At 36.7% G+C, this 13,960-nt stretch overlaps 1 protein-coding gene across 1 annotated transcript in view; it reads left to right on the top strand.

Moving 5' to 3' along the window:
• Positions 1–13,524, top strand: part of LOC143595237 (nuclear/nucleolar GTPase 2-like) — a 35,199-nt gene extending 21,675 nt beyond the window's left edge. Inside the window, exons 2-8 of the mRNA XM_077074313.1 lie at positions 12,078–12,179; positions 12,262–12,366; positions 12,459–12,587; positions 12,669–12,809; positions 12,894–12,994; positions 13,093–13,150; positions 13,252–13,524. Coding sequence (XP_076930428.1) covers positions 12,078–12,179; positions 12,262–12,366; positions 12,459–12,587; positions 12,669–12,809; positions 12,894–12,994; positions 13,093–13,150; positions 13,252–13,524 — 909 coding nt within the window. The remainder of the gene's footprint in view (positions 1–12,077; positions 12,180–12,261; positions 12,367–12,458; positions 12,588–12,668; positions 12,810–12,893; positions 12,995–13,092; positions 13,151–13,251) is intronic.
• Positions 13,525–13,960: the final 436 nt, after the last annotated feature.

Here is a 13,960-nt window from a genome sequence, read left to right on the forward strand (position 1 = left end):
CTTCTTATGGATTAACTTTAATTTTTTATATTATTTGAATAAACATGTGTAATACACGAGGTCTAAAGCTAGTATGTATATTTAATGTTTAAACAATATGAAAAATGTTTAAGCATATTTTTATACAAAAAGTTTTTTACATAACCCAGATCATAACCAAGTAAACTCATTTAAAAATTACATATTTAAACCCAACAAAAAAACCCTTTACTTAAGGCCCAATTTTCTTTCACCTTTAGCCCAAAAAATTCTAACAATATAGTCTTGCCTCACATCATAAAACAAACCCAAACCTTAGTAAAATTGAAGCTTTCTGAAGCAAGATTACACACAATTAAAGATTCAGGCGCATTATTATTATTCTCGTAAACTTGAGGCGTATTTGCAGGCGTGGGAGCAAGAACATAATTTGGGTTATTCCCAAATGTAATCTTTTTAACAAGAGACTCTTCTTCAACTTTTTACATAAGGGTATGCACTTGATCTCATAATAAAGCCACACTAGATCCAGGTGCAACAATTATTCTATTTTCACAAAATGTTTATGATGGTGTTTTTTTTCCAGTAGAATGTCCAACAATTGGCGAATCATTTGTTATGTCAATCAGTGTTGATCTTGATTTCATAATCCCCTTCCTATATTCTTCAGTTTTTCCAAAAAATGTTAAAAGATTCAACCTTGTATAAGATCATATTATGAACACACCTAGTGAATAATAATAATAATAATAATAATAATAATAATAATAATAATAATCTATACTAATTAATAAATAAAAGTTTCCTTATGCCATGTCATCTTTTTAGCCCGTCATTCCTCTCAAATTCCCGCCTCCCACCAAACTCTTTTTACAAACTCGGTTCATATCCTTACCCAACGCAATTAACTACTTATAACCCGAACAAACACATTAGTAATTTTCCAGAAACCCTATTTCTTGGCCTATTCCTAATGTATAACATCCCACAAAACTCCTTCACAAAATCCAATCTCTCTTCTCATTGATCCGGTAATTCGTTCCCAAATTTCAAAATCACTGGCAATAATACTTCGAATTTCATCTCTAGAAAACTTAAATAAGAAACTTCTAATTTCATCTTCAAAATCACTGGCGACCAGAACTAATGGTTTTTCCGATTTCTCTCATATATATGAGAAACCCTAAATTATTTTTCTATAGTTTGGTAATGTTTCTTCAAGAAACTGTAAATCAATCCTTATTTCACTAACACACCTATAAACAATTATAATAAACGGTTTCAAATTTCAAATCCAAAATATACCATCTATAAATAGATATTCTAACTTTAGTATTTTATTATTCTACACATTAGTAATAGTCAACTAATTTAAACATACAATGTAGCTTACTTATTTAAACATACAATGTTGTTAGAACTCATCAATGTTGATTTGAAGTGTAACCTTGAAGATGTATACAACATTGACGACTCGTTTGATTTATCGTCAACTAAACCGCCAAAGGTTAACTCATAGTATGTGTTCGATGCAACTAGGAATGACAAACAGTTGATTCCAAAAATGAAGAAGTCGAAGTTTTTTTTCATTACAAACAGATTCCTTTTTTATTATCTTTTTTAATTGTTTGTTCATATTATGTTTCTTTACAATTTGTTTTGGGATTGTGTTTGTGTTTTCTTTTTATCATATGTCTGACTTTATGGAAATTGTTCTTTATTGATGAGATGACATGATTGTTTTATAAAATTTTATCTCTTTACATTTTTATATTATCTAAACATTTGATGTTATATGAAATGAAACACTATGTTTCATATTGTTTGGTACTAAGACATCCTTTGAATTTCTAGAATATAACATCAACTTTATGCACTTACTATATTTGTTATAAATATTATTACAAAGCATCATAAATTTATACACAAAAGAAAATATAGTAAAATTATTTTATTATAATCCGATTATGAAATTGAAACATCATATTCTAACTGTTTATAAATTAATTATCTGATACATGTATGTGTGTTATGTAACACTAAAATTCTAATTGCTATTAATAACAAATAATATTTTATTGTTAAGTAATATAGTTACTATAAAAAACTTCTAATTACTATTAAAAACGAATTGTTTTAGTAAAATATAATTATAAGTTTACATATATTTTTTTATTTTAATTCATGACATAATTAATTTGTATATATATATTGTATTCGATCATATTATATCTAGCATGTCTTGTGATCAATGTATTAGTAAAAAAAATATATTATTTCACTATAATGTATGTTTCTATTTTTTATATTTAATTCTCAATTTTCTTATCAAGACTTATTATTATTGATATTTCAAATATTTTGAACTTATAAAATTAAATTTGCTAAATCCGTGTTATACACGGGTAGCTAACCTAGTAATAATAATAATAGGATCTTCTTACACCATCATAGATTTTCACACACTATTTTTCGTTTATACAGCTCGTATAGGTCTATACAGTAGGCTGGAAAAGTTGTTTTTGTTACATATACGGCATGCATAGTCCTATACAAGCCGTATAGGCCTCTACGGTCACATGAGATGTGGTGTATGAAGACCACATCCCTAGTAATACACAATAACAATAATACTCACTTGAGGAGATATATGATGTTGGAGTCTCAATTAAAGTGAAGTGAAAGAGGTTACGGAAAGATAACAATGGATAATTAATAACGTTTATTATAACAAAATATAACCGTTGAAGATAGGGTGTATTTTGAAACAAGTCGTTTGTAGTATGGTGGGCCGACCATCCCAAAATGTTTTCTCTATAGGGGTAAGGGATGGGCCCATTTTGAAGTGTTTTGACATTCAAACAATGATGTATATTTATTTTTCTACTAGCAGAGTAAAGATGAATATTAGATGCCGCAAGTCGCATATAGTGCCAAGTGGCGCCATCACACTCGTCTAGTTATTTTGTTCATCTATTTTTCAGTTATGGTGTTAATATGCAACGGTAATTAACTGAATACCAAATTTTTTTATTTATTTTTAATATGTTAATTTGAAGAATTTAATTTTCAGGTTGAAACGTTTGGGTTTTACCAACGTTGGTTATACGGGTGACACTACTTAAATTTAGTTTTTTTATTTAACTATGATAATTAGATAATTTTTAGGTTTAGTTTCGATATCGTAACGAAGGTAGCCAATACCCACCGAATTCGTGTTGACCCTCTGTTAACACATCCGGGTTTACCGACAGATTTCGTTTCGCAACGCGCGGCTAGTTTACTAGTTATTACCATATATATCAAGTTGCAACTTTCCGTTTCATTATGGGTTGAACGGTGAAACAATGTAGAGTTTGGCGGTGACGGAGGTTTTGTAGAGGTGAAGAGAACGAAGAAATAACAGTTACATGGTGGTGTCTGTAAGGCGGCAGTGTCGTAATGGTTTGATGATGACAGTGATCTGGTCAACATGTCTAATAAGATTAACAACCTCTCAGCAACCATTTCGAACTAAGTTATACATCAATCAACTCGTATCATCCTTCCGATCAAAAGCCCAAAAACATTAATTTGAAACCCGAAAAGAAAGTATGACGCCGTTAAGTCCTTTTTAATGTGGGACCATTAGGGTCAACTTTATTAAATTTGGGACCATCAGTAGCAATAAAATGAACAGGTATTATTGTTGGTCAATACCATTCAATAGGGATAAAATCCAATGAACCTATATAAACCAATTTAATTCACCCGAAATAACTTCAATTACTCGTTATTTCTCGTCGTTGACTTGCAATTAATATTTAATATGAACAAGTCATGGTTCGATGTGTGTCTAAACTATAAAATCGAACAAGCTCCCTCTTATACCGATGCCATCGAATCACTTTGATGATCACCTCAAAAACCAATGTCTTTTATTGAAATTCATTCCTTTACCTAAAGCATCACCCTTTTTACTCGGTTTAGCATCTTATCTCATAAATCCGGATACAGTTGTTGGGCATAAGATGAGGCTTCAAACTCCAATAATTGACTTCGAGTTAATCCAAAATCACTAAAGGAAATAAACTCGAATCTTGAATTTGAATGAATCTTCAAGTTGATTTGACCAAAAATGAAATTCCATATATATGCGTGTATGAATCCTTGTAATCTTTTGGTTAAACGTTAACGAGAATAAATTTTAGGCTCGAATCATTCTATTTCGTCTTCTTATATCAATTGGTGTATCATGTAATTGTAATGGATCATGCTGAGGAAATAAGTGGTTTCTCAGTAGCTATCAGAGCGGGAATTACTCTTGACACGTATCAATTTATCAGTGAAATCATATCTGAGACGTGTTTATTTATGTTCACTACTATTGTGGACTAATTCAAGTTTCAACGAGCATAATTAGTTGATAATTAGCATTAGGATTACATTTCAGGATAAAAGATTGATTTATAATGGTTCAATTTGGTGTTTGGAATGAGTTTGGTGATGAACTTTCATGAGTTGTTCTCCATATGCTTTAGATTAATATTGTTAGGACTGATATTTTCAATACTGGGGATATGTTATCCTTGAAGATGTGTCTGGATCAGTTATCTTCTTGAAGAGTTCCAGAGCCATATCAAAGATCAAAGATCCTCAGAGGTTGGTATTATTAACAATTGTTTCATGTGTGTAGGTTAATATTCAACAGAAAGTAACGACTCTATGACTGAATTTACCTTAAAGTTCGCTACTGGAGGCTCCCAGCACGTGGTCAATGAACGTTAGAGGAGTTGTGGAAGAGTGGCGGATAGTTAGGAGTTATAGATAATTGTAATTTCCTTTATAAACATCGAGATAATGATCGATTAGGGAGACACTTGTAATTACACACACTCAGGGCAGAACTCATAATTCTCTCTACACATTAGCATTCATTGTAACATCGATCGTAATCTTCAAGACACTTGTAAGCTTTTTTGTGATTAATAAATTGGTGATCGACGAGTTGTCATCACCCGGGGTTTTTTCTTTTGTTCGGAACAAGATCAAAGGGTTTTTCCTTGCAAAAAATCATGTTGTTCATTCCATTTTCATTCATACAATCGTTGTTATTAGCATAGCACTATACCTCACTTTTACGGATTTGGATACATTATCCTTAACAGATTTTTATCCAAAACAACTTGGCGCCCACCGTGGGGAAATTGGTGCTATAATCCATATTATTCCTATTAATTCTCAATCTTTTATACCCATATCACTATCAATGGCCTCTCAATCAACCTCTGCTTCATCAACCATGCCGTCTTCAGTTCCTCTCTCATCAAGAACTTTGCCGCCGATGCCTCCGCCAATCACGGGACCACCACGGCCTGCTGCTGTTGGAAGCAAGACACAACTACCAGTCTTCCAGAGCTCGAATACTGCTGCTGCTGCGCTGGCGGTTAATACTAACAATGACGTTTCATCTATGTTTTCGCATGTTAAAGCATACATGGAGCAACATAACAAGACTAACCAGAGGATCCTTCGTGATATAGAAGATCTCAAGAAGACAAAGAGGCCAGCGGAGGATCACACTCCCTTGATGCCTAGGATGATGGATTTCACCAGTACAGGGCAGGATCCATTGCTCAGTTCACACAAGGATCATCTATCCTTCAATAGGGGTCCATGGGTCAACATACTCAAGGATCCTTGTTGTTTCAGCCAGGATCATCTATCCTGTAACAGGGGTCCATGGGTCAACAGACTCAAGAATCCTCGTTGTTTCATCAAGGATCATCTATCCTTCAACAGGGGTCCATGGGTCAACAGACTCAAGGATCCTCGTTGTTTCAGCCAGAATCATCTATACTTCAACAGGGGTCCATGGGTCAACAGACTCAAGGATCCTCGTTGTTTCAGCCAGGATCATCTATCCTTCAACAAGGGTCCATGGGTCAGCAAACTCAAGGATCCTCATACTTCCAACAAGGATCATCCATCATTCAACCAGGATCCTCTGGGTTATATCACAAAGGATCCTATAATTCCCAACCTCAAGGATCCTTCTTTCAGAATCAAGGATACTCAAGATTTCAACATCAATGACCCTCCGAAGTCCATGAAGGAGATAAAATCCCCATGCAGACCATAGCCTCTGGAGGACCAACTCCTGTAGCATACGCTTCTTATCTCAGCTACTCATCCGAGATGCCAACCTTCACTCAGAAAAGAGGTAACTTGTATGATCCTATATCCTTAGATGCTAACCGTGGTTCCATGCAGGATGCAGGTATCAACCAAGCTATAGCTAAGGAACTACAAAAGCTTAAGGATATGATATCTAGTGTTCCCGGGGTGATACGTCCAATCGCCGAGATACCGGAAGGAAGCCACAAATTATCGAGATTTTCTCCACCTATCTGTGATGCTGAAATCCCGAAGCGATTTTAGACCCCCAACATGAAGACTTATGATGAAACCACTGATCCTGAGGAGCATGTAGCTCAATACAGAGAAAGGATGGAGATCAATCCTATTCCTGAGAGACTCAAGGAAGCCTGCCTATGCAAGGGCTTCGGATCCACACTGACAGGATCAACATTAAAATGGCTGCTAAGTCTTCCTCCCTTTTCAGTTACTTCTTTTTCACATTTAGTTAACTTGTTCAACATTCAATTTTCCTGTATTAGGAAATTTGAGAAGTTAACTAGTGATTTATACCGAGTTATCCAACCTAGTGATGAATCTCTTAGGGATTTTGTTACGAGGTTCGGCAGAGAAGCTCTAGAAATCCCTAATATTGACATGGCTACTGCTGTTGAAGCATTCAAGATGGGACTTCAGAGGGGCTCCCCCTTTTACAATAATCTTGTGATGACTCCTTGCAGATCTTTAGATGAAGTAAGGAACAGAGCACTAAGGCTCACACGGCTGGAAGATGACAAAAAGATCCAAGAACGATTGGTTGCTCAGACGAATTAAGAATCCCCTGACAAGAATAAAGGATCCTCATACAGAAACAAAAACTCGAAGCCGTACTCCAAGTTCAACAACCAAAACGTTCGAGCAGTTGAAGAAGGAGATGATGACGAAAATTACCCGAGCATCTCAGAATACTACTTCTCAGTACATACTCATGGTTTAATTTGTGCCATGAAGGATCTAGGTAAGAAAGCAAGGTGGCCACGAAAGAACGGAAAGTCAACCACCTTCAGAGACAAATCCAAATGGTGTGCTTTCCATGAGGATTTTGGCCACATGACGGACGATTGCCTCGGTTTAAGGAGGGAAATCGGATACCTCCTGAGCAAGGGCCACTTCAAAGAGCTATTGGGAAGAAAAAAATCAAGGATCCAGGATCCTGAAGAAGTTTCTCAAAAAGCACCTCCGCCCCCATCAGATGCTCAAGTGATCAACTTCATTTCCGGAGGGTCAGACATATGTAACACTTCCATCTCTGCATCTAAGAGGCTCGCCAAGGAGATCAAATTGGATAACGGGGATCGACCGGTTATATCCACCACCTTAACCACTGATAAAAGGATCTTCTTCGACGAAGAAGATAAATCAAGCATTCAGGATCCTCACCATGACGGTTTGATTGTTACTTTATTTATTGCTAACCATTATGTATGTAGGATCCTGGTCGACAGTGGAAGCTCGATCAATATCATCCAACATGATGTTCTTCAAAAGATGAACATACCAGACTCAGAGATCATCCCAAGAACATCGGTGCTAGTTGGTTTCAGTGGAGAAACCAAGAAGAAAATGGTTAAATTCTTACAAAAAATTATGTGTTATAAACAACCTTTCTTGTTGCAATGTTATTTTGGGCAGGCATTGGCTACATGGGACGAAAGCAGTGGCCTCTACTTACCATCAATGCATTAAACTACCAACTCCGTGGGGAGTAGTAAGGATAGATGGTGACCAATTCGAAGCCAAGAACTATTATTCTTCATCAATGAAACAACAGCTAAGTAGACAATAGCATAGCAACCACAGCAACATCCTAGGGACGTGCTGGAAGCTCGGGAGAAAGACATAAAGGAAGTATCCTTAGATCCCGAGGATCCAGACGTGAAGGTGTTCCTAGGATGCAGTATCCCTATTGAGATCGAGAAGGATATAACATCCTTCCTAAAGCGAAGAAAATCCACGTTTACCTTCAAACATTCAGACATGACAGGTATTTCTAAGGAGGTAATTACTCACAAGTTAGGCCTTGATTTATCTGTCAAACCCGTCCATCAGAAGCGAATGAAATTCTCACCTGAGAGGAACACGATTATACAAGAAGAAGTTGAAAAACTTCTTAAGGCCGGTATGATCAGAGAGGTTAAGTATCCTCGATGGTTAGCTAATGTGGTTGTTGTTTCTAAAAAGAATTGAAAGTGGAGTGTGTGTGTGTGTGTGTCGATTTTACTGTTTTAAACAAAGCATGCCCCAAGGATCTTTTCCCGTTACCACATATAGACACCATGGTGGACGCAACGGCAGGACATGAGATGCTCAACTTTATTGATGCTTCCTCTGGATTTTAACAAATTCAGATGGAACCATCTGATCAAGAGGATACAACATTCATGACTCCTACTGGCATATACTATTATATTTCTATGCCATTCGGACTAAGAAATGCAGGGGCAACATATCAAAGATTAGTCAACATGATGTTCAAGGATCAGTTAGGCAAGACTATGGAGTTTACATAGACGATATGGTGGTGAAGTCAAAGAAAGCTGAGGATCATCTCAGAGATCTGGAGGAAGCATTCAATATCCTTGACCAATATAACATGAAACTGAACCCGTCAAAATGCCATTTTGGTGTTAAGGCTGGAAAGTTTCTTGGATATATGGTGACTAAAAGAGGCATAGAAGCAAGCCCCGAGCAGATAGAAGCCATCATCAACTTGAAGTCTCCTGTAAATGCTAAAGATGTCCAAAGGCTAACAGGAAGAATAATAGCTCTCAACATATTCATTTCCAGATCCTCCGAGAAGTGCAAAGATTTCTATGACATTCTTAGGAAAAATAAGAAGTTCGAATGGACAGAAAGGCATGAGGCTGCACTCAAAGCCTTGAAGGATTACTTATCCTCAGCTCCAGCTCTGATGAAGCCTGTGGATGGAGAATCCTTATACATGTAACTAGTTGTGTCAGGAAATGCTGTAAGTGTTGTCCTTGTCAAGGATCATGAAGGTGAACAACATCCCATTTATTATGTAACTAAGAGTCTTTTAGACGCAGAAGCTAGGTATTCTCATTTAGAAAAATTAATTCTTGCACTTATTATGGCCTCTACTAAATTAAGACATTACTTTGAGACTCATACTATTATTTTAAGAACTAATTATCCTGTTAAGAATGTGTTTAGAAAACCAGAAATATCAGAAAGGATGGACAAATGGGCTGTGAAATTGAGTGCATATGATATTCAGTACGAACCAAGAACAACCATCAAGTCACAAGCACTCGCAGAATTTGTGGTTGATTTCAGTAGCGACATGCAGAAAGAAGCCGACTTGGAGGTCCAACAATTAGAAGAGACCAAGGATCCTTGGATACTCTTCACTGGTGGAGCTTCCAATGTAAGAGGAACATGATTAGGGATCCTACTGAAATCGCCACAGGGGGACATATTACCCCAGTCTATAGCCTGTGAGTTCCAAGCAACGAACAATGAGGCAGAGTATGAAGCTCTGATCGCAGGTTTGCAATTAGCTAAGTGCAGGAGGATCAGGTATCTTCAAGTATATATAGATTCATTATTGATTGCTAACCACTTTAACGGCTCATATGCTGTTGAAGGAGAAAAACTAATCAAATATCTAGATGTCGTGAAGGAATTAGTAAAATCCTTCGAATTATTTAGCATTGTACAGGTACTAAGGAAAGAGAATGCTGGGGCAGATGCCTTGGCAAATTTAGCCTCATCTTTGAAGATTCCAGAAGACTTGAAGATCCCAATCATTCATATACTCTCGCCAGCAGTAGGAGAATAAGAAGTTGGGGAGATAACAAATGACAAACAAATCGTACTTTGGGATCCATCATCCTCAAACAACCAAGGATCCTGGATCCTCCCAATCAAGAAATACCTTCAAACTGGAGAGATCCCAACCACAGAGATTCCCAAATCTTTCAAACTCAAGGTATCACAATATATTTATTAGATGATATGCTATACAGGAAATCTCTTGCAGGTCCATACTTGAGGTGCATCGAGGATCTTGAAATCCAAGAGGTGCTCAAAGACTTTCATGAAGGTGATTGTGGTAATCACACCGGAGGTAGAGCCCTGTTTTCCAGGATACTGAGAACTGGATACTTCTGGCCGACAATGAAGAAGGATGCAATGGAATATTTAAAGAAATGTGATGCTTGCCAAAGACATGCAAACATCCTTCATCAGCCAGCAGAACCTATGTATCTTATATCCTCTTCATGGTCTTTCATGAAATGGGGTATGGATATTGTAAGGCAAGCTACCAAAGGCATCAGGTGGAAAGGTCTTTATTCTTGCTATGACTGATTACTTCTCCAAATGGATTGAAGCAGAAGCATTTGTGCAAGTCCGAGAAAGGGAAGTTATATCCTTTATTAAACGAACTATTATAACTAGATTTGGTATCCCTTCTTAAATTGTTTGTGACAATGGTTCCCAGTTTATCGGGAAAAGAACCACTAACTTTTGTGACAGTTGGGGCATCAAGATGATTACTTCCATGACGGTCCATCCTCAAGCCAATGGTTAAGCGGAGTCTAGAAACAAGATTATCATCAACAACTTGAAGAAGAAATTAGGATCCAAGAAAGGAAAGTGGGCAAAAGAACTTCCCTATGTTCTTGGTGTTTGGCTCAGAGGCCGTAATTCCTACAGAAATGGTAGTCCCTATAGCCAGAACAAGCATCCGTGATCCTGAAGCCAATGAAGAAATCCTTCTCGAAGACTTGGATACTGTTGAAGAACTCAGAGACCTAGCCAAGATCAGAATGGCAGCTTATCAACAAAAGGTAGCTGGGGCATATACAACAAGGATCAGGAGATTTCAAGATGGAGACTTAGTCTTGAGGAAAGCTTTTCAAAACACAACCAATCCGACTGATGAGAAGTTAGCACCCAAATGGGAAGGTCCTTATTTGATTGAGTCGGAGGCAGAAAAGGGGCATATCATTTGCTCACAATGGAAGGTAACAGGTTACCAAGAGTATGGAATGCTATCCACCTCAAGAAGTACTTCTTCTGATTAGGATCAAGTATCCTTTGAGGATCCATTTACCTTAGAGGATCAAGGATCCTAAGATCGGTAATATCTATCTAATCACTTATTCATTTTAGATTTTTACTTATTTAAGGATAACATATTCTTAACATTTTTATTTTCCAAGTTTTAAGTAACAATGCAGGATATGAATAATATGTTTAATGATCAAGAGGTTGGCCACCTCTCCATTACACTTAGGGGGTGTTTGGTACAGAGAATTGGGGGGTGAGAAATGGAAATGGAAACAATTCTCTTGTTTGTTTACGAAAGAAAGAGGTGAGAAATGGAAATAAACCATTTCCATTTCCCTGATTTCTTTTCTCTAAAAAAAGCGAAGAAATCATTTCTCTAGGGTTTCATTTCTCACTTCCATTCTCTTCCTTTTCACTTCTATCACCAGCTTCCTCCTTCAGAGCACCGCAACCCAAAACAAGGTATGGTTCAAATTTCCGATTAACAGATCCATAAGCATTTAATCTATATATATCAGCTTCCTTTTCACTTTATTATTATTAATCGTACGAACTGGGTTTTGAGATGTTGAGTTCTGTGTAGTTTGTCTGTGCTTGCTGTATCAAGTTGGTTTTTCTTCGATCTGTGTGTACCCACCGCTTTCCCACAAAACCTTAATCATAATCGGAAATGCTCTTTTTCTCTCCCTCTATGTGCGATGTGATGGTCGCTTGTCGCCCCTGTTTGCCTACTGTTGTCGGGTTCAATTTCTGAACCCTAGGTGACGGTGGTGTGGTGGCCTGGTTAGGGTTTCTGATGTAAAGCCCCGTGACTGACGGCTGTGGGTCTTGTTTGCTGTTTGAGGGAATGAATTGATAAGTGGTACACATGTTTCTGATTACAGGTGTTGGATGCTAGGGATCCTCAAGGTACTAGATGTTATCATCTTGAGAAGCATTTAAAAGAGCATTGCAAACACAAACACATGATTTTACTGTTAAACAAGGTAACTGTGATCTATTTCTGTAACTAAGGTCTTTTTAACAAGGTAACCATGATCATTAAATTTTTTACTCGCATTTGTGCAGTGTGATTTGACCCCACCATGGGTCACAAAAGGATGGCTTAGGGTACTGTCTAAAGAATATCCTACTCTCGCGTTTCATGCCAGCATTACTAAGTCTTATGGCAAGGTATGCTAATTGTTATTAGTTACTCATATGTATATGCATGATTTCTGCCATTTTCGTTTCTGTTTGATGATCTTTTGTTAAATTGCTTACAGAATTCCCTTCTATCGGTGTTGAAACAATTTTCACGCTTAAAAAGTGACAAGCAAGCTATATCGGTTGGATTTGTTGGGTACCCAAATGTTGGAAAGTCGTCAGTAATTAACACGTTGCGTACGAAAAATGTAAGTTCATTATTTCTTTTTTTCTAAGCATGTGGAGGTCTTCACCGAACTTGATTATATTTTTTTTTTTCTTTTATGAAGGTCTGTAAGGTTGCTCCAATTCCTGGAGAGACGAAAGTTTGGCAATATATAACACTTACAAAAAAGATATTCTTGATCGATTGTCCTGGTGTTGTTTATGGAAGCAGTGATACAGAAACTGATATTGTTTTAAAGGGCGTGGTATGTGAATTTTAACTTTTATCATAATAACAATTCACTTTCATTTCAAAGATTTTTCTTATGCTTAGTGTGTTATATTTGCAGGTTCGAGTCACGAATTTGCATGATGCCACAGAACACATTGGTGAAGTGTTGAACCGTGTCAAGAAAGAACACCTTGAAAGAGCATACAAGATAAAACAGTGGTATGCCTTATTTTTCTGATATATTTGTCTCATAAAGAAGTATTAGTATTTTTAGAATTGCAAATTCAATTTAAATTTTATCTGATTTTATGTCACAGGGAAGATGAGAATGACTTTCTGGTTCAGTTATGCAAATTAACAGGCAAACTTCTAAGGGTAACTTTTTCTCTCTATTCTCCAATGGGTTAAACATGTGAAAGTAATTTGCTTTATTCAAAATGAGTATTGTGATATATGTTTTATGTTTGAATATACAGGGAGGTGAACCTGATTTGATGACTGCAGCAAAAATGGTTTTACATGATTGGCAGAGGGGTAAGATACCCTTTTTTGTTCCACCTCCAAAGCAAGACGGACCAGAAGAAGCTGATGTAGCGAAAGAAGATGTGGTGGTTGACGAGGACAAAGATTTAGCAGCAAAAAGAAGCATTGAAGACATTGTTTCCTCACAGCAGCTAAAAGATGTTCCTTTTCAAGAGGATCTGTTTACTGAGAATGAGCTAAAGGGGGATGCTGCAAATGAAGTTTGATCATAGGTTTCGGTTTTCTTGCATAGGTTTTTTTGGTAATTTTATCTGGTTTTAATGATCTGTTTTACTTTTTGGGCTATTTATGCACTGGCTGTTGTAACCAATTTATGCACCTTTGAGAGTGATACTTGACTAAAATTTTGTTTTATGTGTTAGAACAAGTTTATATTCAATTGAACTGTAACAAACAAATGCTCCTGAATAGTTTGATTATAAATTATTATTATAGAAGGATTTGTGGAATTAAGGGACTGTGCTATACAGGCGTTTAATGTACATGTTTTTCCTGTCACATAAGTTGTTTCACTTGTATACGGGTGTTTAAAGTTGAGTATTTCTATGCAAATGGGCGTGATGATTCCCTTGTAAATGAGCGTTCGTCCTTGCTTGTCCTGGTAATAATAAAGTTGGTTCCTTCTAGCCTCACCCATAAAAA

This window comes from Bidens hawaiensis, unplaced genomic scaffold (genome assembly GCF_021521415.1).
Source record: "Bidens hawaiensis isolate Kalapana, Puna unplaced genomic scaffold, B.hawaiensis_p1.1 tig00044838_1, whole genome shotgun sequence".
NCBI lineage: Eukaryota > Viridiplantae > Streptophyta > Magnoliopsida > Asterales > Asteraceae > Bidens > Bidens hawaiensis.